The sequence below is a fragment of the Cervus elaphus genome, chromosome 23, assembly GCF_910594005.1.
Source record: "Cervus elaphus chromosome 23, mCerEla1.1, whole genome shotgun sequence".
In the NCBI taxonomy this organism is placed as follows: domain Eukaryota; kingdom Metazoa; phylum Chordata; class Mammalia; order Artiodactyla; family Cervidae; genus Cervus; species Cervus elaphus.
In genome coordinates, this window is record NC_057837.1 from 61,894,362 (window position 1) to 61,922,231 (window position 27,870).

The window sequence follows — 27,870 nt, forward strand, 5'->3', positions numbered from 1 at the left end:
GGACCCAGGAATTCTGGCTCCAGGGGCTTCACTCTCAGACCTAATGCCCAGGGGTACTCTTTCCCATTCAGTCCTTCCCCTGCTCTAATGCCTTCCACCGCTCTACATCACCCAGGGTTCTCAAAAGGGCTGCACATCAGATTGAAGTTAAGCATGCCAGTTCCTGAGCCCTCCGCCCCAGACTATTGAGTCAGGGCTGCAGGGTAGGGCCTGGAGATATGCATTTTCATTAATCCTTACCATCGAGGGGCCCAACCCCTGACGGGGTCTTGGTGTTTGAGGTGGCTTGCAGGTGCCTAGGGACCTGGGCGGGGGTGGGGGGAGGTTGTAGGGGTCTCCACAGGAGTGGGATCTGGAAGGAATTGAGGAAGATAAGGCAGACCAGAAAATAGGTAGCATTTTCTTTCCTTGAGGAGGGCTGGCCTGGGCAGTGGTTGAGAGGATGAGTGTCACTAACACAATATTGTAAATCTACTGTGTTAAAATTAAAAGGGGAGGGGGATGGTTAGTGTCAGAGTCAGACAGGTCGGCTGGACTCTAGTGTGACCTTGGGCCAGTGGCTTCTCCTTGGAGAGAGAGCCTTGGCTCCTTGAGTGTAAGACAGGAGCTATGATATGCTGACCTTCCTGGTCATCATGATGACTGGACCGATTTGTACACATCAGTGCCTTGCAGACAATAACTGCTCAATAAAAGCTAGGTGCTAGCCTTCCCTCCTCCTCCCTCTAACAAGAGTCTTAAGAATATTGGCAGTACCCAGTGCACAAGGATATGAGCAGAAGCACTGGGATAGCCCTGGAGGCACCTAGGAAAATTCACTGTGCACATGTTCTACTTCGTTTTGTTGCCATTTAGTCACTGAGTCAGGTCCGACTCTTTCACGATGTGGATCGTAGCCCCACGGGCTCCTCTGTTAATGGGATTTCTCAAGCAAGAATACTGAAGTGGGTTGCCACTTCCTTCTCCAGGGAATCTTTCCAATCCAGGGATCAAATCTGCATCTCCTGCATTGGTAGATGGATTCTTTACTGTCTGAGTCACCAGGGAAACCCCACAGGCGCTACTGGGACCCAGCAATCCCTCTCCTAGTTGGCCATGCAAGAAAAATGAACAATAAACGCATGTCCACAAAAAGACTTAACAAGAATGCTCAGAGCAGCCTTTTTCTAATAGCCAACGACCCAAAGGCCTGCGTGCCTCTAGACAGGAGTGTGGATAAGCAATCTGGGTGTGTTCACACAATGAAGTAGCACAGGGCAAAGAAGAGCAAGTCATTGCCTCTCACAACGTGACTGGACCGCATAGACACAAGGTGTGATGGAGCTTTTATACACAAAAGAGTACACATGTGCAATCCCATTTATAGCACCCTCAAGAGCAGACTGAGCTCATCACTGTTAGAGGTCAGGACTGAGGGACAAAACAGGGCTTCTGAAATAAAAGAATTTTGTAAAAGTTCATCAAGCTGTACACTTAGAGTCTGGGCTTTATATTTCAAGAAAAGATTTTTATCTCTTCTTTTTTTAAGTGATGTGGTTGGGTAACCTGGCTCAGTGTCTAAACTCATAGGATGAATATTGTATGGTTAGGGGTTCAGGGGTTATGAGGTGAATCAGGCAAATACTCCCTCTTCTCCCGTCTCACCAGATTGGGTCTCAGGGCCCCATGCAAGAGACAGACCCACAAGTACCCAGAAACATGGATACAGCCCTGCACGTCACAGATTCTGACAGAGGGGATCCCCGGAGGTTGTGGGTCACAGCCAGCTTGGGAGTCAGGAGGGCTTCATAGAGGAGGGAACCCCTGGCCCGGACCTGCTGAAGAATTGCAAACAAAAGCCAAAGTCTGTAAGTCTGTACAGTAACCTGCAGGGCTGCGTCACCTCCTTGACCCCATGGCTCCCACACCCCTCCAACTGCACAGCCCTCGTCGTGTTCCTAGAACATATCACCTCAGGCCTTTGAACGTGCCCTTCCCTTCATCCATGGGGTTCTTCCCTCCGTCCAAAAGGAGAGTTTAAAAACTGGCTTAAAACTCAACAATCAGAAAACTAAGATCATGGCATCCAGTCCCGTCACCTCATGGCAAACAGATGGGGGAAACAATGGAAACAGTGTGAGACTTTATGTTTTGGGATTCCAAAATCACTGTAGATGGTGACTGCAGCCATGAAATTAAAAGATGCTTGCTCCTTGGAAGAAAAGCTATGACCAACTTAGACAGCATGTTAAAAAGCAGAGACATTACTTGGCCAACAAAGGTCCATCTGGTCAAAGTTATGGTTTTTCCAGTAGTCATGTATGGATGTGAGAATTGGACTATAAAGAAAGCTGAGCGCCAAAGAATTGATGTTTTCCAACTGTGGTGTTGGAGAAGACTCTTGAGAGTCCCTTGAACTGCAAGGAGATCCAACCAGTCAATCCTAAAGGAAATCAGTCCTGAATATTCACTGGAAGAACTGATGCTGAAGCTGAAGCTCCAATACTTTGACCACCTGATGTGAAGAACTGACTCATTGGAAAAGACCCTGATGCTGGGAAAGATTGAAGGCAGGAGGAAAAGGGATGAGTTGGTTGGATGGCATCACTGACTCAATGGACATGAGTTTGAGCAAGCTCCGGGAGCTGGGTGATGTACAGGGAAGCCTGGCGTGCTGCAGTCCATGGGGGTCACAAAGAGTCAGACACGACTGAGCAACTGAACTGAACTTCCCTCCGTCTGGACAACCACCTGGCCCACTCCTTCTCCTCCTGCAGGTCAAAAGTCACACTTGTTCAAATATGAAAAGTGAAAGTGAAATAGCTCAGTCGAGTCCGACTCTGCAACTCTGTGGACTGTACCTGCCAGGCACCTCCATCCATGGGATTTTCCAGGCAAGATTACAGGATTGGGTTGCCATTTCCTTCTCCAGGGGATCTCCCCAAACCAGGGACTGAACCCAGGTCTCCTGCATTGCAGGCAGACTCTGCCATCTGAACCACAAGGGAAGCTCTTGGGGATCTTCCCAATCCAGGGATTAAACCCAGGTCTCCCACATTGCAGGTGGATTCTTTACCAGCTGAGTCACACATGAAGCCTCCCCTGACCACCATACTGTAACTGGACCCCCTCCCCTTTTTTATTTTTGTCATCGGCCTCTGACTTACTTCATCATGTGCTTATCTGTTCCCTCTAGAGGTATGCTGACCGGTACAATGACCAACAGCCAACAGCCATACAAGGAGACTGAACACTTGAAAGGTGGTGAATCCAAATTTGGTGTGCAGACTTAGTATGAGAAAACAGGTGTAGGGTATCTGTTGAGAATTTTATATTGATTGAATGTTAAATGATAATATTTTGGATATATTGGGTTAAATAAGCTATACAATTTTTTAAGATATTTTTTCCATTTTGGGTTTTGTTTTCAAATCTACAGAGGAGGGACTTCCCTGTTGGCTCAGATGGTAAATCGTCTGCCTACAATGTGGGAGACCTGGGTTCAATCTCTGGGTGGGAAAGATCTCCTGGAGAAGAAAATGGCAACCCACTCCAGTATTCTTGCCTGGAAAATCCCATGGATGGAGGAGCCTGGTAGGCTATACTCCATGGGGTCACAAAAAGTCAGACATGACTGAGTGACTTCACTCATTCACTCATAGAGGAGCTGAAAGTATAGCAATAGTAAACAGCCATATATGCTTCATGGACAATTTAAACTATACTATTAAAATTCACTTAAAAAAATGTGGCTATTGGAAGCTAGAACATGAAAACAACCTAGATGTCCATCGACAGATGAATGGATAAAGAAGTTGTGGTACATATACACAATGGAATATTACTCAGCCATAAAAAGGAACACATTTGAGTCAGTTTTAATGAGGTGGATGAACCTATTATACAGAGTGATGTAAGTCAGAAAGAGAAAGATAAATTTCATATTCTAACACATATATACAGAATCTAGAAAAATGGTACTGAAGAATTTATTTACAGGGTAGCAATGGAGAAACAGACATAGAAAATTGACTTATGGACATGGGGAGAGGGGAGGAGAGGGTGAGATATATGGAAAGAGTAACATGGAAACTTATATTCCCATATGTAAAATAGATAGTCAACGGGAATTTGCTGTATGGCTCAGGAAACTCAAACAGGGGCTCTGTATCAACCTAGAGGAGTGAGATGGGGAGGGAGATGGGAGGGAGATTCAAATGGGAGGGGATATATGTATACCAATGGCTGATTCATGCTGAGGTTTGACAGAAAAAAAAAACAAAATTCTATAAAGCAATTATCCTTCAATAAAAAAATAAATTAAAAAATGTGGCTATTGGAAAAAATTTTCATTGCACTATATTTCTATTGGTCATCAGGGTAAGTGGTTTGTTTCTTTTGTTTACAGGTCTTATCCCCAGCACCTCGCAGACAGTAGGTGCTGCACAAGTGCCTTCAGAAGAAATAATGAATGGATGGATGGATGGATGGATGGATGGATGAATTTCTCTCTACTGTCACCTGCACCAGACTCAGGAGGGGAAAACTGCTCTGGAACCCCAGGGGACACTGGGTCTTGGGAGATGGGGGTGGAGTTAGTAGCCCTCCCCATGTCCATCCAGAGTTCCTATCTCCAGGGCCCATGGCTGTCTCCATGAAAGACCTGGAGCAGGGGTGAGCAGAGGGCCAGAAGACCCAGCAGCCTTAAGCTCCTTCCTTCTCTCCCTGGGCCTCAGGTGGGGTAGGTGGGGAGGCAGGGTGGATTCTGCGCCATCAGGGCGCATGTGGCCATTAGGGAACCCTGAAGGGAGATCCCATAGGTGGGCTGAATGCCCTACTCCACCCCCAGGTCTAGGAGGAGGCGGCTGCCTTTGTAGCCCCCAGGCTTTCATTCCCGCCCCTGGGCACTGACCCCAGTCCTCCCCTTTCACTCTACCCCCAGAAGGAAGGCTTAGCCCAGGCCCGCAGGGAAAACCACAATTTGCTTCTGACATGACACATTGACGGGTTTCTGGCGGCTGCACCCCCTTTGTGTCCCCAGAGGCACTGTGGGCATATAAGGGCGGCCCCCGGGCCCGATAGGGTGGAGGAGCCGTCAGGAGGCTGGAAGCCCCCATTCACTCCTCGTGGAGCTGCAGGAGAGGGTAAGACAGCCTGCGGAGCCACAACTTTATCCAGATCCCCGGTTGTTGACCCTGTAACCATCCTGCTGTCCCATCTGAATAATGGGCCCCGAAAGAATTCTCCCTAGGAGAACACTGCGGGTACCTGGAAGATAATGGGAGAAAAAGTCCATTTTGCAGATGGGAAAACGGGGCTCAGCGAGGGGGCAAAGGCAGGGATTCATGGGCTGAGGGCAAAATTTTCCTAGGCTCAAGAGGTGCCCGTTTTTGCCTGAACCACTGATCCTGAGTGGTTTCCTGTTGTGGGAATATTTCCTTCTATGAGACAGTTGAGGTTACAGGGAGCCACTCTGGGACCAGCCCTGCTGAGCTAGTGGTTGGTCCCTATAGAGCCCGTAAGCACCTCTGTGCGAGAGGAAAATGTGTCTTCTTGGGGAGACAGAGCCTGCGCCAAGGCAAACAGTTGGCGAGTACAGTGGGGCTGGATTTCCATCTACTCTTGCCCCCTCAGCCAGCACCTGCTCCAACACACAACCATGCACAGAGACCCTAGAAACAGTCCCTGCCCCCAGGGAACTCACAGAAATGGCACATGAGAACACAAACACGATGCATGGTGGCAAACTGCCTTCAAGTATATATTCCGGGTGGTGTTTACTGACAGACAGATTTCTTTAGACAAAGTAAAGAAGGGAGGCCTCTCCAAGTAGGTGACATTTATTCAGAACCTGAAAGGTGAGGAGTCAGTCCAGAGGAAGAACCTCCCTAACAGAAAGAATAGCACGTGCAAAGGCCCTAAGTTGGAAGGAGCTTGTCATGGTTAAGACAGAGAAGGTAAAGAGGCAGGTAGGGTCCTTGTGGGTAACAGTAAGGAGCCTGGGTTTTATACCCAGGGCAGTGGGGGAACACTGAAGAGTTTAAGCAGGGGTGATGTAAGGGGATAGATGGGTATGTAATTGGGTTGGCAGATATGGAACTTCATACAGAAAAATCCCAACCTATGAAACTAATGTTAGCTATGCTGTCACCGCCTGTCTTGTTCCTTTCAACATCAGTCCAGGATAGAGGCAGGGTTTGCTGTTACTGTTCAGTCACTAAATCGTGTCCGACTCTTTGTGACTCCGTGGACTGCAGCATGTCGAGCTCCTCTGTCCTTCGCCATCTCCTGGAGTTCACTCAAACTCATGTTCATTGAGTCAGCGATGCCATCAACCACTTGTCTCCCCCTTCTCCTCCTGCCCTCATTCTTTCCCTTCACCAGTCTTTTCCAGTGAGTCAGCTGTTAGCATCAGGTGGCCAAAACATTGGAGCTTCAGTAACAGTCCTTCCAACGAATATTCAGGGTTGATTTCCTTTAGGATTGACTGGTTTGATTTCCTTGCAGTCCAAGAGGCAAGGGAGGCAGGAGTGAAACAGGACTTGTTAAATCTATCTGCTGAATGTCTCCAATCAGCCTTCTGAAATGGCCCCCTGAGCCAATGGGAAAGTGGTCCAGGAAAGAGAGCTCCTGTCCCACTGTTCTGGAAATGAAAGCCCTCTGTGGCTGTCTCTGAGCCAGGTCCAGGCTCCCTGGGACCACAGACGACTAAGACTTTAAATTCAGACGTGTTAGCTGCTGCTCAAATTGGAGGGAGAGGGCTTTCCTGCGAGTGAAGCTGGACTTGAGCTGTGCCAGGCGGGTGGGAGGGCCCCTGGCTGGTGAAGGGGCACAAGGAGGAGAAGGCCTGGGCACAAGGATGGCCCCAGGTTCCTGCTTCCGTTCTCGGTAGGTGTGATGCCGACAATGTTGGGCGTGTGGTCCCTGCTTCTCCTCTGGGCTCTGGTGACTCCGTGCCAGGGGCTGCTTGAGACAGTGGGCACCCTTGCTCGGATCGACAAGGATGAACTCGGCAAAGGTGAGCCCAAGGTGGGGCAGGGTGTGAGGATCCAGCTGCAGGGTAAACTGTCTCATAGATAGACTTACATGTTTATGCTTCAGGGGGTAGACGAGAACAGTGTTCTATTCCCAACTGTGTAGAGTTCAGGGGCTTAAAGGTTGGTGTGCAGGCTCCAGTGGGTGATAGTTCACTCTCTTCTGAGAGGGGAACTGGACTGGATGAGCAAGCAGGGTTTGAGTCTCCCTCAGGGATGGGGATGGGCAGGGTTGAGGAGGTCCAGGGAAGGGTGCTGGCGGGGCCAGCATTTCTGCTCCCCCATTTCTGTGGTGGGGGAACTCTATTAGGCATTTGGGGCTCCAGGGGCTCAACGGCCCAGAATGACTATGGCTGTGAAGAGCAAATGCTTCCCGGAAGCTCCCCTGGCCGTCCCAACCTCCACGAGACAGTCCCTTCCATCTTGCCCTTCTCACAATCCATGTAGAGTCAGGCCAGTCGTGTCCAGGAGGGGCTGCCTCCTCCCGTTTGCTCAAGCTCTGGTAGCTGGGTGCTCCCTCCTTTACTTTTGCTCCTCCCTTTCAATGCTACCGGGTGGTCCAATGTCCAGGAGCCCTTGTCCTACTGTTGGCCCCAAACCCGATTTGCTATGTGACTTTGCCCCTCTCTGGGCCCTAGTTTCCTCATCTGTAATATGAACCTTCCGTCCCCTCCCCCACGCCCCTGCCTGCCCTCTTTGCAGCCATCCAGAACTCGCTGGTCGGCGGGCCCATTCTGCAGAACGTGCTGGGGACAGTCACATCTGTGAACCAGGGCCTCCTGGGCTCTGGGGGCCTGCTCGGAGGAGGTGGCCTGCTGGGCTACGGAGGAGTTTTTGGCGTTGTTGAGGAGCTTTCTGGGTGAGTCCTCACAATGTGGCTGCGTGACTGCCTACCTCCTGTGTGCTGTACATGTAGTCTGGTCTTTTCTTTGCTTCAGGGAATAGAGAAGCGGTTGACTTTTTAAATTTGTTGGAAGGCGGTGGAAATGTCATGGGGAGCCTTAGACAGGGAGTCCTAGAAACTGAGTCAGAAAGAAGGGGTCTACTGAATGTCAGGCAGCATGTCCCTGTGGTTGAGGGTTCCAGCTCTGGGGTCAGTTTCAATGACTGTGTGACCTGGGGCAAGTTGCTCAATCTCTCTGGGCTAATCCTCTATCTCCATGGCTCCCTCCCTCCTCTTCAAGAGTCTGCTCCAAAGACCTCTGCCCTGAGCAGCCTGGTCTGGGTGGGTCCAGGCACTAAGGGACCGGTGCGTGGGTGTGTCAGTGGCCCTGTCCTCCCCGCAGGCTGAAGGTGGAGGAAGTCACACTGCCAAAGGTGTCTGTGAAGCTGCTGCCAGGGTTTGGGGTGCAGCTGAACCTGCACACCAAGGTGGGCCTGCATGGTTCCAGGTGAGTGTGCCCCTGGGCCTCTACCTACTGCTCCCCACCCCACCCCACTGGGGACCCACTACCCTATTGTCTCCGCAGGCTCACCCCTCAACCCCTATTTCCTCCCACCCTACTTCCTTCCCAAGGGACTCCTGCTTTCCTATTCCCTCCCTGGATCCCACTCTCCAGGGATCTCCATCCCACGGACGTCCAGAGACTTCCATCTCTCTCCTTGAGAGAGGTCACTGGTGGGGGTGACGGAGGGGGCGCAGGGGCGTGCGAAAGGGCAAGGAGGCTGTGGGGAGAGAAGGGGCGGGGACTAGACCCCCTTGCAAGTTTACCCCCTCCGCAGCCCATCAGATCCCTAGTCAGCTGCCCCAGAATGGGCGCGGCTGAGGCGGCCCTGGTGGGTGGGGCCTTGGCCGCCTAGTCACGCCCCCAGTTTCTGGTCTCGCAGCCCCCTGGGGGGCCTCCTGCAGCTGGCCGCCGAAGTGAACGTGTCATCGCGGGTGGCGCTGGGCGTGAGCGCGCGGGGTACGCCCATCCTTATCCTCAAGCGCTGCAGCACGCTCCTGGGACACATCAGCTTGCTCACGGGGTGAGTCCGCGGGCTGGAGCCCTAGTTGGGTGGCTCCCGGCGTCCAGACCTGATAGGACTCCTCGGGGTCTCCTTGGCTAGCTGGGCGGGGCTTGAGTTCACCCTGCCTCTGCCCCTCTCACCGCATCAGCCCATTGCACAGACTTGTAAACTGAGGCCCACCACTGACAAGGACTCTGGTCCAGTCCCCAGCTTGCAAGTCCCGCGCCTGAGCATCCACTTCTCCAGCCCTGGAGAGCCTGCCTCCCTTCTTCCAGATAGAACAAGAGCCAATGGGGGTCCCTCCATCTGTGGGGAATTGAGTTTCTGCTTGTAGCATGTCAGAGACCCAGCTCAGCCTCTGACTTGCTGTGTGACCCCAGGGGATCCCCATCCCTTGTCTGGGCTTCCGTGTCCCTATCTGTATAATGAGCACCTAAATTTAATGATCCCAAAGTCTCTGGCACCTTTATATCCACCTCACTCCAGGCGTTTAGGTCACAGTGACCTTCCACCACGTGGCAACTGAAGCCCAAAGAGGGCTAGGGATTTGCCCAAGGTCACACACCTACATTGCAGCAAGTGTGGAGATAAACTGGTCTCTGGACTCAGGTCCAAGTCTTTCTTGCAGCACTCTGCTCCTGCCCCTACTGTCATCTGCCGTCTGCCCCTACCCCTTTCAACTTTGAGTCAGCCCCTGTTAGTCTCTCCATTCCAGACCAAACCCCACACCCACACCCCACCTTTGCTGGGTGGCCCCTGCACAGTGATGGGTGATCAGACAGCTCTGTGTTAGTTTCCAAGAATAGGGTGAACCAGGGTTGGTTCTGTCTGCTGCTGCTAAGTCGCTTCAGTCGTGTCCGACTCTGTGTGACCCCATAGATGGCAGCCCACCAGGCTCCTCTGTCCCTGGGATTCTCCAGGCAAGAACACTGGAGTGGGTTGCTATTGCCTTCTCTGGTTCTATCTGCAGAAGAGCCTTAATAAGGGGCTTCCAGACAGGGTCTTGGGCTCCTTAAATCCCAGTGGCTCCATCCTGTTCCTCTGGGCTAGAGGTGGCTTGGAGGGGGTGGGGCTCAGGAGGGTGCTGGTGTCCTGTGGTTGTGGTTCTGTGGTTGTCACCCTCCCCCTAGACACCCATCATCTCCAAACAGACCTAAGTCCATCTCCATGCACATCCTCAGGCCACCCCCTCAGACATTCATTCAACAAATACTTACTGAACCCTCACCCCAAGCCAGGTGCTGTTGTTGACCCAAATGTCACTTGTCTATACATACTGGGGGAGACGAAGGGAACAGACATTTATTGAGCGCTAGACACGTGTATGCTCCCATTTGATCTCAGTGTCAGCAGCTCTCTCTCTAAAGCAGGCACTGTATGGATGGGGAAACTGAAATCCTCCTCTGGGCCCCATGGTGAGGCAGAGCCAAGATTTAAACCCAGCTCCCTAAGTTCCAGTCAAGCCCACCAGGAGAGGAGATGGGTGATGTCCTGAGCCCCAAGTGCCCACGCTTCCCTGTCATCCGAGTTGGCGCCATCCCTGTGTGGTGGCCACACCTTCGCGCATCTCATTCTGCCCAGGTTGCTGCCTGCACCGCTCTTTGGGGTCGTGGAACAGACACTTTTCAAGGTGCTGCCAGAATTGGTGAGTGTGGGGGCCGCAGACCAGGCACACCCCCTCCCCTGGGCTGTGCCCCTCCTCCCTGGCCTTGCATTAATCTGGGCGCCAGGCAGGATTAGGCTGGTCTTTCCTTCCCCGCCTATCAGGTAATCCCATCCTGGTCTGCCCATGGGCCTCCCAGGTGCCGCCTGCCAGTCTGTAGGTGGGCTGGCACAGTCTGTCCCCAGACCTCTGAACCCTAAATGTACAGCTTCCGATGACCTGCTTTCCAATCCAAGTCCCTTTCTTACCCCCTGCTTTGTCTTTGCCACCTGAATTGTTATTGACTTTATATTTTCCTTTAAACTAGATCTGAATTAAAATTGGGTCACTCAGTGATTTTAAACAAAGCCCAGTGCTTAGCAAACACGACTAAGGAGACCACATATATGTATATTAAGACGTGTGTGTGTGTGTGTGTGTGTGTGTGTGTGTGTGCGCGCGCGCGCACGTGCACGCTCAGTCGCTCAGTCAGGTCCAACTCTTTGTGATTCCCTGGACTATAGCCTGCCAGGCTCCTATGTCCATGGGATTTTCCAGGCAAGAATGCTGGAGTGGGTTGCCATTTCCTTCTCCAGGGGATCTTCCTGCCCCAGGGATCGAACCCACATCTCCTGCATTGCAAGCAGATTCTTTACTGCTGAGCCACCAGGGAAGCCCATATATTAAGACATCATGCAATGTTAAACACAATATGATGAAACTGCCCCAGGATGCTCCTGCCTGCCCCTGCCGTCCCTTGAACCACACTTAAGCTGGTCTGGCCAAAGCTCCATTTTGTTAAGGATGGAGAGGGGAGTGGCTTGCTGAGGTCACACAGCCAGCAAAGAGTAGTCAGGCTTTCTGATTGCCAGTCCTGGCTGGACCTCCCTTGTCAGTCCTTGTTAAGAACAGTCGTGGAGGTAGCAAGGGTATGGGAGACTGATGTTGACAAAACTGCCCTGGGCTTCAAGAATCCAATCAGAAAAGCAGCTCAGGGGGAGAAGGAAAGCTCCCGGCAGCCCAGGCCCATCTCAGGTCAATTTCAACAAGGGGTGTTGAAGCTACATTTAAGTCAGAGCCAGTAACTGGGGTCTCTGGACAATTGGCTTCAAGACAGGATTTATGTGACTCAAAGAAATTTTAAAAATAAAAGTTAAAGACTGGCATTTAGACACTGGAGGCTTCTCTCAGCAATCCGATTTCCGGCTTCTCTTTTGCTATCAGCCATCCTAGCTGCACGTACCTCCTTCCTGCAGGCGGCACACAGCTGGTCTCCAAGGGGCTGCTCACCCCCTCCCATCACAGCCCCTCTGGTCTCCTCTCCTTTCTGTGATGTGTCTGACCCCAGAAGCCCTGGAGTTAGGGACTCCAAGTTTAAATGAAAAGACAGCCTTCTCTTGTCTTTCTGAGAACAGCTGTGACCTTGGACAGGTCGCCTCTCTCCTCTGGCCCCAGCTGTAGAATGAAGGGGCTGAGTGAGAGAAGGGGCTGGGCTGGGCCTCCTTTGGTTCTTGCTGCGGTGGGCTCAGATTCCGTGATAGGATTCTGGAATCCAAACTGCTTGCTCCCTGTTGTCACAGCCCAGGGGTTTTTCAGGAAACCCAGGATGGTGTGTATAGCGGATGCCCTGGGCCAGGCCTGACTCTGGGTGGAGGTTAGGAGGTGCTGTTCTGTGGGATCTGGATTGTAGGTCTCTGGGCATTCACCTAGATGGTGGGGGTGGGGTGGGGGTGCGGGGCCCTGAGACCTTGGAGAAAATAGCCATTTGTTTCCTCTGGGGAGGGCCTTGTCCCCACGCCCCAGCGAGCCTTTGGAATGTGTCCCTAGGTCCCGCCAGCATCCTCCAAGGTGTTCTGAGGGGGCCCACGTAACTGGCCCTCTGCACCACCCACTCTGCCCTCTGACACTTCAAGCTCCAACCCATCCATGCCTCCCACCTGTGTGCCCCCCTATCCATCTCCATCATCTGCCATGCCTTGGTCCCCGGGACTCCGTAGCAAGTAATTTAAAGAAAACGCGGCGATTCTCTGCACCATGCTGGGGCCCACTCTTATGCTCCTGTTAATTCCTGTCTCCTCTGGACACAGCTCTGCCCCGTGGTGGACAGTGTGCTGGGCGTGGTGAATGAGCTCCTGGGGGCAGTGCTGGGTAAGTTAGGGTCCGCCCTGCTCCTCCTCTGTACCTGCTCTTGCCTCTCCACCCCATTACCCCAACAGATGGAGTACCAGGGAAGAGGATGGGGCAGAATTCTGGGACCTTTCACGTCTTCCTCAGACTGACGAGGCCGCCATGATGAGGAGGCCTCATGATGGAGTTCTGGGCTGGGGCCGGTTCATCGGGGTGAGGAGACGCGGAGCCTTCCAGGTCTCCGTCTGTCGGGGCTTCAGGCCACTCTCTGAGCACCAGTGGGGTGTCTGGCACTGTCAGAAGTGTGAGGCAGATGTTATTATTATCTGGACAGAAAAGATGACCAAGGTCCAGAGCTTACATAAGGAACCCAGGACCCCTCAGCCACAGTGGCCCCGAGCCTCTCTGAGCCTTATGGAGACATGGATGCCTTTTGTATTCACAAATGGGCCTTGAAAAAAGTATAAAAATGCTTAACTAGGATTAGGATAGAAAACCTGGGGGCAGATATATCTCTGTATGTGGTGTTATATGAGAGGCAGGGCAATGACGTGGTTAGTGGCAGCAGCTCTGGAAAACAGGAAACTTGGCTTTGCTACTCTGTGGCTTGTGTGGCATGGGGCTAGTGACTTCCTCTGTTAAAGCCTCAGTTTCCATATCTGTAAAATGGGGATGACAGTAGTGCCCAGGTGAATACTCATTAGAGTGCTAGGCATTCAGCAGGCACTTAATAAATAGCGGTAGGGCCTGGGCTCATGGGGCCTTTCTCTTTCCTCCCCTCCTCATCCAGGCCTGGTGCCCCTCGGGGCTCTTGGGTCTGTGGAATTCACTCTGGCCACACTGCCTCTCATCTCCAACCAGTACATAGAGCTGGACGTCAACGTAAGTCCCCACCAAGGCCCTGCCCACCACTGGGGGTGGGTGAGGTCCCAGTGGAGGCCAGGAAGGGGATGCTGAGTCAGAGCCAGGTGAGTGAGCTGCCCTGAGATCTGCTCCCACCTCTGCAGCCCATCGTGAAGAGCGTAGCTGGTGACATCGTCGACTTCCCCAAGCCCCGCAACCCCATCAAGGTGCCGCCCAAAGAGGACCACACATCCCAGGTGACCGTGCCTCTGTTCCTCTTTAACACCATGTTTGGGCTGCTGCAGACAAGTGGTGCCCTTGACCTGGACATCACCCCTGAGCTGGTAAGTGTGGCAACCTGCCCTGCTGGGTCTTAGTGATGTTAGCTGTCGCCTAGCTGAACCTCGTCACTGTTCAGCCCTGATGAGCCTCCTTCTTATAATCAGAGAGACTTGGACAGGTTTATAGCAGGTACATGTCCATGCTTGTCCTTGTGGCAGACATTGCTAATTGATAATGGTCTCTACTTGGCTAAACCTGAATGGGACTTCTGAGTCCTTCTCAACATGACTCTCCAGAAGTTACTTTGAATTGGTCAAAACTGGCATGTGAAATGTAGCCAATTTTCTATCCCTGCACCAGATGAGCTCTTGTAGAGTCAATGCTCAATTTTTACTGAAGTGTGAATGGCTATCGTTCCCACTACTCTCTCGAGAGCATATTTAAGTTGAAGAGAAGAAAACTTGGGTTGGACTATACCAAAGGTATATAGAGCCCAAACACAGTGTTAAAGAGGTACAGAGGCACGATCACCTGGGATGTGGGGTCCTAAAGTTAGAAACTGCAAATTTATATGAAATGTTCTGATTTGTAAATGATGGAAACAAGTTTATAGCATTTGAGAATATTTTGGGGTAAAAAGCAAAAATATGTGGGGTCAGATTCCTGAGCCTTCAAATTGGTAGGGCAGTTTAAAAGTTCTAGAATTAGCCTGCCCAGGTCAAAGCCTGGTGCCACCATTTACCAACTTATGTGCCTGGACAGGAACCTCAGGTTTTTCATCTGTAAAATGGGAGTAATCATAGCACCCACTTCCTGGAGCAGTTATAAAGGTGGAATGAGTGAAGGCTCAGAAAACCCTTAGCATGTGTCTGGCATGTAGTAAGCACTCATCATTGGTTGCTAGAAGGAACATGAGTGTCTTTGGAACTGCATGTATGTAGTTGGGTGGGAGGAAGCTACTTTGTGCTGAGGGATCCCTCTCGGCTCTGTGTTTATCCCCCCTCCCATTTGGTCTCTGGTCCAGCTTCCCAGCAATGTCCCACTGACAACTACAGACCTGGCAGCTTTGGTCCCTGAGGTGAGTGACGCTCTCTTGGACTTTATTCATGGTAGGTCTTTCCTCATGACCCTGAATGGACTCCAGAATCTTTCTCAATACAGCTCTACAGGCAACTGAATGTTGAGTTCAAGTTCACACTAAAGTGTGATTGACTAACACCATATCCTTTCCTGATAGTAGATTTTGCTTAGAGAGGAAAGGACCGGGGTTTAACTTCACCAGAAGTCAACTGGGCATTTGTCCCCAGTCTGTTGCTCCTCTGTCAAGCAGAGGACAGGAGTTTCTTTCCAAATGACCCTAGCCCCCTCCCTCCAACTGTCTTAGTCTCAGTGTTCTTGTCCCCAGAGAGAAGACTCAGGGCAGTGACCTTGGAGAAGGAAGAGAAAGGAGAAGATTCAGGGAGATTTGACTAGTGGGCATCAGTCAGTACATGACCACAGGGCCTGGCCCTCAGTTCTCCCATTCCTCCAACTGGGGCTGAACAGCTTCTTTCCAGCTGTGGGAATCTGAATGATGTACCAGCCCTGTGCTAGGTGTTGGGCATGTGGAAGGGGCAGACAGTGAAAAGTAGGTAAAAGTCTTTGTGTTCCAGGTGCTGCCATTGTGATGGGAGGGACAGACATTGAGCAAATAAATAACCAGAATATATACAATGTCAGAAGGTGGAGGGTACCCTGCAAAAGGCCTCACCGAGGAGGGGACGTGTGAGCTGAAGGCTGAAAGAGGGGAGGGAGGGAACCATGCAGGTGTCTGGAGAAGACATTTCCAGCAGAGGGAACAGCAAGTGCAAAGGTCCTGAGGTAGGAGCCTGGCTGCTTGGAGGAACAACAAAGTGGTCACTGAGTCCAAGAGAGAAGAGAATAGGAGCCAGTGGTGGGAGGCTAGATAGGAGGGCAGAGGATGGATCATGCAGGGACTATGGGCATAAGAAGATTTTTTGTTTTCTTTTCTTTTTTTACATTGTGTAATAAAGTGTGTCCTAGGGGCGATTTTGACTCTGATTGGGCTGTTCCATAATGTCAGCCTCAAGGGGGCTGAGACCAGATCTGTCTGGTTCAGGTTGTTACCACAGCTCCCAGCTCAATACTGGTACCCACTAGGTGCTCAATGAGTGTTTGTTGATTGACTGACCGACCGATTCTATTAGTGGGATATCTAAGATGCCCCCATGCCCCCTGCTCTGCCCTTGCTTCTCTCCAGGCCCTGCGGAAGCTGCCCCCAGGCCAGCAGCTCCTGCTCTCCTTGCGGGTGAAGAAAGCGCCCACGGTCACGCTTCAGAATCACAAGGCCACGGTCTCCATCCCAACTACCATCCATGTGCTGTCCTACCTTCCTAAAGGGGCCCATGAAGCCTTATTCCAGCTGAATGGGGTGAGCGGCTGAGGGGTGAGAGCCGGCACTGGGGTTCTGAGTAGGGGACCCACTCCAGGCTGCGGATCTTAGGGTGGGGGGCCCCAAGGGACACAGCACAGGAAGCCCTCCCCCACTGTTACCACCTGAGCGTTCGGACTCCCGCCTGCTTCCTCATCACACATGTGTCCCGGGTGCTTCCTGAGGATCTCAGGAATTGTCCCCGCCGTCTATGGGGTCGCACAGAGTCGGACACGATTGAAGCGACTTAGCAGCAGCAGTAGCAGCAGCCTAGCCTCCCTGTGCTCAGATATCTCTTGGATGACCCTCCAGCTCCCCCTGGCCTCCCACCTCCAGTCTGCTCCCCTCCACCCCACCTCTGCTAGTTTCCCCAACCATACATCTGGGCAGAGGCAGTGCCTACCCTGCTTGCTCTCTGCCCTGGCCCCACATGGCTCGACACCATTCCTTGCCCCGTCCCCCACCCCCGGCCTCACTCTTCTGCTTTTCCCAGCCTTGCGCCCTAGGCCAGTTACTCAGGGCTGCCAGGTTCCCCCACCTTGCCCTTGTTGGTGCAGGGACCACCACGTTTCTCCCCTTCCTTTGGCTAACTCCTCGTCTTCCAGGATTCAGCACAGGGGTCACCTCGTGGGCGATGCCTTCCCTCGCCCATTGCAGGTGGGATTGAGGGTCTGTCCAAGCGCCTGCCGCCCCAGGACTCCTTCGCATCCAACACTGATAGCCCTCAGTACCCCGGTTCCTGAGCACCAGAACCTTCAAGTGACCTCCTTGCAGCCCAGCATGGACACGAACACACAGTAGGGCCTCAGCAAGGGGTAGTGGAGGAAATGAATGTTGGAAAGTCACCTGTTGGCCAAGGCGGACCTGTCTTCAAACTCCTTTTGCCGAATTTGGCATAATCTCTGCCTGCTCTTCTTATGCAGGTGATGACTTTAAATGCCCAGCTGGCTCCCTCGGCTACCAAGCTGCACATTTCACTATCCCTGGAACGGTAACGTGGGATCCTGGGTGTTGTCTTTATGAACAAGAATTAGGGAGACTTCACTAGTGGTCTAGTGGTTAAGACTTCACCTTCCAATGCAGGGGATGTGGGTTTGATCCCTGTTTGAGTCACTAAGATCCCACAAGCCTCACGGCCCAAAAACCAGAATGTAAAACAGAAGCAATGTTGTAACAAATTCAATAAAGACTTAAAAAAAAAAAAAGAATTAGGGACTAGCAAAAACCCCATTATTTATTGAGAGGCAACTGAATTGCAGGTGTTTGTTTTGCCAGCGTCTTCCTTGCCTCTGGAACCTGCTGGGAAGGGGTGGTCTTAGCCCATTTTACAGATGAGGCAACTAGGGCTCAGAGAATCGGCTCCAGAGTGGGCATCTTCCACTGCACCTGCTCAAAACCTGGCCCTGGAGATAAACCCGCTGCAGAGGTGGAGTCCAGACTTCTGAGTTATCAGCCCTAGAGGCAGGCCATGGAGATACCTGTCCTTGAATGTGGTCAGATGCTTTGTTATTCATGTGGACTAGCTATTTCTCTAGTTTCTCCTCGCCTCTGGTTACTAGGCCTCATGATAATCATAACCAAGATGGTGAGGTTGATGACAATCCTTCCTTACGCATTCACAGCACGTTACAGTTTGCAAAGCCCAGGCTCCAAAAATGCATTGTTCCTGGAAGCAAGTCCTCTGTCTAGGCCTCTGTTCTCCAGGCTCAGAGCTCTCATCTTGGCCTGGGGCCTGGGGCCCCTCTGTCCCTCCCCTGGATGCAGGATGCAGGAATTCTCCCAAGGGACTCTGAGATCTGACTGCCCTGTGCCATAAGCACCCGGTGCTTACCTGATCCCTGCCGGCTCCTCGGGCTGTGACTGCCCCCACCATCGCCCCCCCTCCGCCCTCCACCCGCAAGGCTCTACCACCCCTCCATTTCTAAACTTGACAAAGACTTCACCCACTTTCAGGGTTTATCTCCTCTTCCTGGTGGCTGTTGAAGCCTCAGCTCTTCAGGAGAAGAGATGTGTGTCGGGCTCTGGCCCTGGACCTTTGTGTGGGCCAGCTGTGATCCACTGGTGGTTTATTGCTGTTAGTGAGCAGCTGTGGGGTGCAGCGCACCCTGTATCCAGGGCTCAGTCTGTGGGAGGGCTACTCCTCAGAAAGCGTCAGTCAAACAAGTGGGAGTCAGATAAAGGTTCCAGGGCCATGGAGTTGGAAGTGTCAGTCATGACATTTCAGAAGGAGGTTAGCTCCCTCCAAGCCCATTTTATAGGTAGGAAAACTGAGACCCCGAGTCAAGGCTGAACGGAGGCAGAGTTGGGCCTGTAACCCTGTTTCCTGATCCTGGAGAGCTAGGGATGGGGCAGGCCGGGGTGTGGTGGGTGCTGGGGCTCCTCAACATCTCTCTTCTCTCCATCAGGCTCAGCGTCAAGCTGGCGTCCTCCTCTGCCCACACCTTTGATGTAAGTTCCTGGGAGGCTGGGCAGTTTGGCGGTGGTGAGGGTCTACAAGTGGGGTGGAAAGGAGGCAGGATGAGTCAGGCCATATGACTGAGCTAGCCCCAGTCTGAGCTCTGCCCCAAAAAGACAGAGTGGACAAACATCTGGGCCGGTGTGTGTCTCTATATGTGCGTGCACACACGTGCACTCACTTGTCAAAGTCATTGTCTTAGGAAAGTGAATCTCATAGTCTTTCAAAATCTTGGAACCTTACAAAGTTGCAAGTGTGTAGAACCTCACAAGGGCTCAAAATTCTGGAACTTCACACAAGTAATACGGTCCCTGAACTCAGAAAGTTCTAACATTTCAGAGACTCACGGAGCCCTTAGTTTCCTGCTTCTTACAAAGTCCTGAGGTTCTAGAATTTCATGATGGTTTCAGATTCTAGATCATTCTAAGTGTTTCTCAGCTCCTAGGAATCTAAGGTCAGACAACACAGAGTTACTGGAGCTGGGCTCATTTCCTCCCTCTTTCTCAGACACAGGCCTCCACCAGGTGCCCCAGATCCTTCCTCCAGGAGAGCAGCCCTTCCAAGCTCATGGGGCCCAGAGTGAAGCCTGCCTAAATCAGAGTCCCCTTTGGGGTCACTGATGGACTGCCCACCCCAGCAGTTCCTGTGCCCACTGGGAGCTATGTCGTCAGGCTTGTGGGGAGGCTGGGGCAGCTGGACCTCTGGACTTTTCTCCCTGGGAAGGGTGGTACTGCTCCCTGCAAAGCCACCCTTTCCAGCCTCTCTGCATGCTCTGTTGCAGACGTCCCGTTTAGAAGAATGGCTCAGCAATGTGGTCCGGCTAGCTTATGTGCCAAAGGTCAATGGTAAGCGCAGCCTTAAGTGTCTTCTTGGACACGTAGAGTGTCTGAACTCAGGATTGCCAAATCCGTTGTCTCTCTCCATTATTCTTTTTTTTTTAAATTGAAGTATAGTTAATTTATAATGTTGTGTTAATTTCAAGTGTACAGCAAAGTGATTTGATCATTCTCCGTTGTTCTTAATAGACACTGAGGTTGGAGAGGGCTTGATCCCCCTTTCTAAGATGCAGAAACCAGGACTGTTTCCAGTCAAACAATATGGATAGCTACTACATCATGCCCAACTCTGGGCGTCAAGAGCTATCTGACGTGGATCGTGTCTTCAGGCTTACAATCCAGATGGAAATAGTTGTATAACAAATGAATAGAATATAAATGACTCAGAATGTGCAAGAGACTGAGAGAACCTCAAGGAGGCTCTGCTGAGGGAACCCCTTAAGACAATAGAGAAAAGGGGCATTTTTGTTTGGGTTTAGTAGGATGAGTAGGAGTCTCACGGGAACCTGCAACTCCAAGAAGAAAATTGGCTAGCTCAAAGTGGTGGAATAGGGTCAGCAGGTCCCACCTTAGCCCCTCACATATCTTTGCTTTCAACCATGTCCTCTTCACAGTGAACCTAGATGTTGGGATCCCCCTGCCTAAGATCCTCAATGTCAATTTTGCCAATGCGGCCCTGGCAATCATAGAGGTGAGTTTCCCATGGTGGGGAGAGTAAGCCTTGATGGGCCTAAAGCTTGTCTCTGGAGAGGGGACTGCTCTGCCTCCGGCAAGGTCTGTCGCTGCGCCGTTTTCTAGGTTGCTCAGGGATTATAAACTACCTAACTTGGGAATGGCAAATATGTGACATACATTCTAGCACTCTTTTCCTTACTTGCCCAAGGCAGATATTGTCAAGCAGTCACAGAGATCTTTCTTGTTGAATTCAGACATGGGACTGGCCTGTAGGATGGGATCTCAGGTTTCCTCACAGAATCACAGTTCCCCTGGTCCAGGAGTAGCAAGAACACTTTCTGTTTCTCTCCTGTGCTGTGCCTGTGGCAGCCTTATCTAATAGATCAGGACATTTTTTCCTGCTGAGATTGGACATGGTCTCACAATCCTTTTCAGTCCAGTCCGCCTTTGAGTCTTGGAACAGCTCTAGGCAGATCAGGGAATGCTGGACCTACTTCTCAGATAAGGACCAAGGCTGTAGGAGGCCCAGTTTCTGGTCCAAGATCACACAATAAAGTCACAGGAAAAGTGACCCTTGAACCGAAGTCTCTAAAATCAGTGACCTCTCCCACACTGAAGGTCATTTATTCCTCGTTCCTTCATTTGTTCACTCATTTACTTCCTAAGTGCCGGTTGTGTTCCCAGTACAATGCTCGCCCCAGGGCATGGGGTGGGTGTTGGGGGTCGGGGACGCAGAGTGGCTGGACAGGTTGGGGGGTGTAGCGGGGTGTTGGGCACAAGGGCTCAGAGGACCTAACCTAGAGCCATTGCTCCTTGCAGAATGCCGTGGTGCTGACCGTGTCATCCTGAGGCTGACAGAGGGCTGCCATCCCTCTGTGTTGACCACCAGAATCCTGCCCACCTGCCCACCTGCCTCAGTTTCCCTCCCAGGCTCTAACCCGTGTCTGTGACAGTACAAGTGTCCCTTATCCACCCAGGGCTCCCCAGGTGCTCTGGCCCTGCAGCTCTGCCCCCAGTCTGGAGTGGGGACTGCAGGGTTAGCCACAAGACTCTGCTTTGGAGAAAGATCTAGGGCCTCCTTGGCAAGTCCTGAGCTTTCAATAAATGACTCGTCTCAGCACCTCCTGGCTGGCTTGTTTTCCAGTCACACTGGGGCTGCCTTGGCCTCTGCCTCCAGCGCCCTCCCCAGCTCCAGGCAGGGCTCCTGGCAGGTGAGGGGACTTGGGGCCTAGTCATTGTAGCTTCGTGTCCCAAACTTAACTGGTTGACCTTGGCAACCTCTGTGTCTTGTCTTGCCTTTGTCCGCCTCTGTGTGGCGCTCCCTGTGTCCCCCTCCCCACTTCCTTCCCCTCTCTCTATTATTCTTTTCTTCTTGTTTTTTTATTGGCCATGCCATGCGTGGCATGTGGAATCTTCGTTCCCTGATCAGGGATCGAACTCATGCCCTCTCCCTGCATTGGGAGCATGGAGTCTTATCCATTGGACCACCAGGGAAGTCCCGTCCTCTCTCTGTTTTTCTAAACGCCTCCATCCTTCACTCTGTTTCTCTGAGTCTGTCTGAGTCTGTGTTTCTCTGACTTTGGGACACTTCTCAGAAGTGACGTCTGAGTTGAATTTTGAAGGCTGAGTAAGCGTTTTCCAGGGGGTAAAGGAGTCAGTACTCCAGGAAGCAGAGATGGGTGAGACTCCTGGAAGGTGTTGCCCTGGAGGGGTCACTTAATAGTTGCACACCTGCCATTGACACACTTCGGGACAGGCCTCAGGACAAAGCTAAGCTGAATGCTCAGAGTGCGTGTGGGGAAACTGACGCCAGCAAGGAGCCTGGCTGGCCCGAGGCTGCACAGTAGCAGAGCTGGGATGGGAAACTGGGGATCCTGCCTCTCTTGCCCGGGACTCCTCTCCGCTGCTCAAGATGGGCCTCCTTGGGTTCTGGAGAATGGCCCCAAGTTGGTACAAATGGGTGGACTTGAGTAAAAAAGTGCCAATTAAGTTTTGGGAACTGGATTAGAGGATCTGGGGGTGCAGGGGGGAACAGAGGAGAGTTGGAACCCATCTAGAGGTTTACGCACCAATGGGAATGACCATCCTCTCATCCATCTACCCCTCCATCCATCCATTCATCCACCTACCCAGTCATCCTTCCATCTATCCATTTATCCACCTATTCACCCATCCATCCACCTACCACCCACCCATCTACCCACCCATCCATTCACACATCAATTCATCCTCTAATCTGTCCATCCGTCCACTGTTCTACCCTTTCTTCCTCCCCGTTCCCTTCTTTTTTCTTTACCTCCCCTCCACCCACCTGCAGCTATTGGTATGTACTACCTGCCAGACCCAGTGCTGAGTGACATGTGGGATTTATGTTTGACTCCCTTCTCGCCTCCAGTGTCTCCTGACTCCCATCCAGGAAAATACAGTGAATATATGAGTAGCTTGAATTTTAGCTGCCTGTGTTCAAATCCCAGGGCTTCCTAGGTGGTGCTAGTGGCAAAGAACCCATCTGCCAATGGAGAAGACATAAGAGACATGGGTTCCATCTCTGGGTCAAGCAGATCCCCTGGAGGAGGGCATGTCAACCCACTCCAGTGTTCTTGCCTGGAGAATCCCATGGACTGAGGAGCCTGGTTGGCTACAGTCCACAGAGTGGCAAAGAGTCGGACACGACTGAGGTGACTTAGCACACACACGCACAGGTTCACATCCCATCCCAGCTGCCATGTGGCCTTGGGCAAGTCATTGAATCTCCCTGACTCTCAATTTCTTCATCAGTAACTTGGGGATGATGGTTAGTATGGTTTTGAGGGTTAACCAGCACTCAGGATGTTGATTTACCCACCAGTTCCCATTAGCTCATGTTACTGCCACATTATTCTACCTCTCATCCTGCCTTCATCTGCTCCTGCCTCTCCACCCAGACCCCAGCACACCTTCCTCCTCTCTCACGAGGGCTGCACCTGCCTGTCCTGTTCTTCACACTCTCCTCTCTTCCATTCTGTCCTCTTTCAGCCCTTTCTTGACCTCGTCTGACCATCTCTCACCTCTGCTGACAGACTTTCCACGGCTGGGTTCTCACAGCCAGCAGAAAACCATCCAGACTCCCAGGTTTGGCATCAAGGCTGCCTGTGGCTTCAGCTGATCCTCTTGGAGCATGAAGAGGAAGCAGAGATGGTTCTGTGCCTTGGGCTCCTCGTCTGTGAAATGGGAATCATGTCTGCAGGACTCCTAGGTCATTTGAGGATGAAATGAGATAGTCCTCCTAGAATACAGAGGAGTGCCTCCAGCCTCACAGACCCTAGGCGGGCTCTGTTATTGTATTCGCCGCCCTGGATTGTCCCTGCCTCACCTTGTTCTCCCACTTGACCAAGAGCTCCCCAGGGTCAAGGTGAGGGAGGGTCTTTGCTCACCCTGGTGAGTCACGTGTTGCACAGAGAGGCAGTGAGAGCTGCTAACCTCTACTGAGCGCTTACCGTATACCAGCCTCTGCGTCAGAGGCTGATGTCCCTTCGCTCAGTTAGGTTTCATAGAGACCGTAATCAGTGGGTATTATCGCCCTGTTTTAAAGATGAGCACGCAGGCTCAGAGAAGTGGAACCGGATAGCTCCTAAGTGGCAAAGCCAGGGTTTGAACCAGATCCTTCTTCCCCTTGATCCGAAGCCTGGGCTTTTCATGACTGTGCTACAAAAACAATACTTTCTGTGTTTATTGTATGCTTCCTAAGTGCCAGACACTGTCCTAAAGACTTCTGATACTTTTGTCATCATCTCCTTGAATCAACCCTGCTTTCTCAGAACTGTTTTTACGTTCACTCTAGAGGTGAGGAAACTGAGACCCAGAGAAGTTAAGAGACTTGCCCAAGGCCACACAGCTAGGAAGTGATGAGGGTCAGCACTTGAACCCAGGCCCCTGACTCCAGAGCCCAGGTTCTGAGCTGCCACATTTAGGGTGGGCAATGAAACCAGCCAGACGTGCAGAAAGTCCCTAGGTCAGCGGTGAATCGACAGTTCATGAGGGGGACGGGGGTTGAGTTGGAGGGATTGGTACTGAGGCTGGGTCTGTTTCCTGGTCCCAACTCCCCACTTCATGAAGCCCCTGAAAGGCCCCCTGCAGGCTGAGTCACCTTCCGGATGAGTCACCTCCCAGGGCCTGGTCCCACCAGCTCCAGACAAAGGTGCCCTTTGGCTGCTAAGCCCAGGTGATCTCCTCGGCGCCAGAGCTACACTAATCCTCTCGGGGCCCCAGGGGGCAGGCTGGCCTCATGGCCACCAGGACCTGGCTGGTCTTGGGGCTGAGGACAGCACTTAACTTCATGTGTGCGCCGCCCTCTACAGTTTACAGTAGGCGTTGATCCCTGCTCTCTGGTGGGAGGGAAGGGCGGGTGGAGAAAGGCTCGGTTGCCCTCTTTGCCCCACAAAGCTCCAGGCATGTTCCAGACATTTCCTCTGCAATCCTGGAAACCCTGCTGGAGAAGTGTGATATTCTGTCCATTTCTCAGATGGCCAAACTGAGGACCCAGAGAAGAAGGGATTGTCCAGAGCTGAGAGGGCAAGTGGGATGTGGGAACACAGGCATGTGTGGTTCTTGGGGTCCCTGCCCTGGAACCCTCCTAGCCCTTACAGGTGATCAGTTGGTCCAGGGCCTGGGTTCAGGCACTCACTCACACCCCTTGTGAGTTTTACCAACTTGCTGCCCTGTGGTGCCAGCAGGGACCCAAGATGATGAGAATAAAAATAGCGCCTACTGAGCACCTACTGGGTGCTGGGCCTTGTTCTCACCACTTTGCATGATTAGATCACTGACTTTTACGACATCCTTTTGAGGCCAAGTCATTCTGGTCACCATCTTGACACCAAAGAAACAGGCTTGGAGAAAACTGGCAGCAGAATTCAAACCGCGCCTCTGGCTCCAAAGTCTGTTTTCCGCTGAAGCACCCGCCGCAGATGAGGAAACAGTCCCAGAGAGGCGCTGGCCCAGGGTCTAGTAGTGACACTGGTGAGGTTGGCAGGACCTGATATCGCCCATGCCTGCCTTCAGAGTCTCCACAGCTCTCAGACGGCAGGGAGGAAGCATCTCCCTGCAGAGTTCAGGGGAACACTTGTTTATGCTCAGCCTGGCTTGAGAGCAGGCCTCAGTGGGGGAGAGAAATGCCCCCTCGCCCAAGAGAGCTTCTCAGATGGGCTTCATGGGTAAGGAGGAAGTGTCATCAATTAAGCATGGAGGTAGGGGGTCTTCCCTGGTGGTCCAGTGGTTAAGACTCTGCACTTTGAATGCAGGGGGCATGGGTTTGACCCCTGGTCAGACAACTAAGACCCCATGTGCAGTGGGGTATGGCCAAAAAGTAAAAAAAATAAACATGAAGGTAGAGCCTGGGCCTGGGTTAAGGGTGGGAAGCAAGGAGGACTCAGATTACTCCCCAGGTTGTGTGCAGTGATTGAGAGCATTCGTTCATTCATTCATTCATTTGCTGCACTGGCGTCTGTGCCTGTGCTGGGCTGGGAGTGGGGCACAGGCCTGGTTTGCCCAGAGCAAGGCCATCTCAGTAGGGCGGCAGAGGGCCTTGGGAGTCCACAGGCAGCATCCGAGTTGGGGGTTATCACAGCATTGTAGAGAGGCTGGCATTTCTGCACTGGTGTGACTAACAGAATCTGGGGAAGGGTGTTCTTTGGCAGAGAGGGCACATGCAGAGGCTGGGAGACAGGGAGGTTGGGGGTGGTAGTAGTGAGAGGAATGGGCACCTTTCGGTGTGGAAGGCAGATCCACCTTCAGCGCCAAGGAAGAGGTCTGGTCTGTGTTCTAGCAGGTCTTGGAGGGGGCAGTGGCTGCCTCTGAGGGGTGGAAGCAGGTGCTGACTGAGAAGGAACAGGAAGGAAAATTCTGGAGTGATGAAAATTGCAGGGAGCCGGCCTGAATGTACAGGCCCCTTACGGCCCTAAGAGAGAACAAAAGGTCTCTCTTTGTCCTGCCACCCCTTCTTGTTAAAGTATAGACTGGCATTTGTCTCCTTCAGGGAAACATCCTGGTGACCTTTTGCCTGTTTTCCTGGTGCTGATAAACTCGTCATGCCTGAACCTGTTTTCTATCTAGTTAATGTTCTATTGATGAAGCCTGTTTTCTATCTAGTGCTATTGATCTTAATCATGTTGGGCGCTAGGGTAATTAATGCTTTACTGATCTTAAGTGTGGGAATTTAAAACATCTGTAGCTCTGCACGTATGCAAACCCTCGACCTATTCTTAGTAACTCCTGTTAGCATATATATAGGCGTGGTATTCTTCAATAAAGTTGTCGGAGTCAGACGCAAGCGGACTCCGTCCCTCTCAACCCCATCTTTCTGAGTCTTATTTTCCTAGGTACTCTGGTAATTGCGTTCTCGACCAGTTCATTTGCCGGCAGGCTCTGGCAGAAAATATGTTTAGACAGGGGTGCAAGCTACATACTGTATAACATTGTCACTATTTAAATAAACACTTAATATTTATGATTTTCACTGTATGTAAATTTTACATCTAAAGAAGAGGATCATTATGGCATGCATGTTAAAGTGTTTAGAGGGAAATATATTGTTAACTGCAACTTTCTTTGAAATACATTTTAAAAATATTTTTTTATTTTTACTTATTTGGCTGCACCAGGTCTTAGTTGTGGCATGCAGGATCTTTAGACATGGCATGTGGGATCTTTAGTTGTGGCATGTAAACTCTTAGCTGTGGCATGTGGGATCTAGTTCCCTGACCAGGAATCAAACCCAGGGCCCCTGTATTGGGAGTGCAGAGTCTTGGCCACTGGACCACCAGAGAAATCCTTGAAATACGTTTGTCTTTTTTTTAAAGATGGATTGATGGATTAATGAATGAACAGATACATAGTAAAGTAAGCGTAAGAAAATACTGATGGTTGATGTAGCTGGTGGGTGGAACATGACAAGTGTATGGGTGCTCACTGTACAACTTTTTCAACTTCACTGGATGTGTGGACATTTCATAATGAAATATTGGGAGAAAAACGTCTGCAGATCAACAGAAGCCAGTCTGCTTGTTCTCTTCACACTTGCCCCAAGTTTGAAGAGTCAGGTCCAAGTTCATCTCCCCGAATCCTCAAATCAGTCCTGTGAGGCAGGTATTCTACCCACTTAACAGAAGGAAATACGTGATGAGAGGCAGGGAACAGGGGAGTGGCTGACCCAGGGTCATACAGTGAGTTCTGGGTTGAGTGACACTGAACCAGGGTCAGCTTGATGCTGAGTCTGGGCACAGCTGTCTGCCCTGGCCAGCTGGAGTGGGCAGTGCTTGCTTTTGTGCTGAAAACTAGGTGCTTCTGGGGGTGCTTCCACTTCCCCCATCTGGGGTCCTAGCTAGGGTCTCCAATAATGTGCCCAGACCAGGGGCTGATAAGCCCCAGCTCATGTGACACCATCCGGGGCTGAACAAGTTCTCAGAATTGGCCACAAACCGCAAACCCTTGTGGTTTTGATTCCGGTCTAGAATCCGGTCTCTCATAATTACATGGTGTTTCCCTCCCTGGGTCAGGGATCAGACTCCTGCTGCTATATAAGGCCAGCCTGCGACCAGATTCAGCCAAAGCAGAGGGCCCGGTGAATGGGACCTCTCAAG

General features: G+C 51.7%; 1 protein-coding gene across 1 annotated transcript; it reads left to right on the forward strand.

The window, feature by feature from the left end:
* The first annotated feature begins 6,885 nt into the window (after positions 1-6,885).
* BPIFB3 (BPI fold containing family B member 3) lies at positions 6,886-21,332 on the forward strand. The gene is made up of 15 exons (XM_043884877.1): positions 6,886-6,997; positions 7,716-7,872; positions 8,300-8,404; positions 8,841-8,981; positions 10,545-10,608; positions 12,693-12,753; positions 13,523-13,614; positions 13,740-13,919; positions 14,882-14,935; positions 16,118-16,288; positions 17,212-17,279; positions 18,694-18,736; positions 19,525-19,588; positions 20,194-20,270; positions 21,074-21,332. The coding sequence occupies exons 1-15, from the start codon at positions 6,886-6,888 to the stop codon at positions 21,101-21,103; spliced, it is 1,419 nt and encodes a 472-aa protein (XP_043740812.1). The 3' UTR covers positions 21,104-21,332.
* Positions 21,333-27,870: the final 6,538 nt, after the last annotated feature.

Coding starts and splice junctions, on each gene's coding strand:
- BPIFB3 (XM_043884877.1), top strand. CDS start 6,886: ATGTTGGGCGTGTGGTCCCTGCTTCTCCTCTGGGCTCTGGTGACTCCG. Junction 16,289..17,211: donor CCTTATTCCAGCTGAATGGG/GTGAGCGGCTGA, acceptor CTTCTTATGCAG/GTGATGACTTTAAATGCCCA. Junction 20,271..21,073: donor CGGCCCTGGCAATCATAGAG/GTGAGTTTCCCA, acceptor TGCTCCTTGCAG/AATGCCGTGGTGCTGACCGT.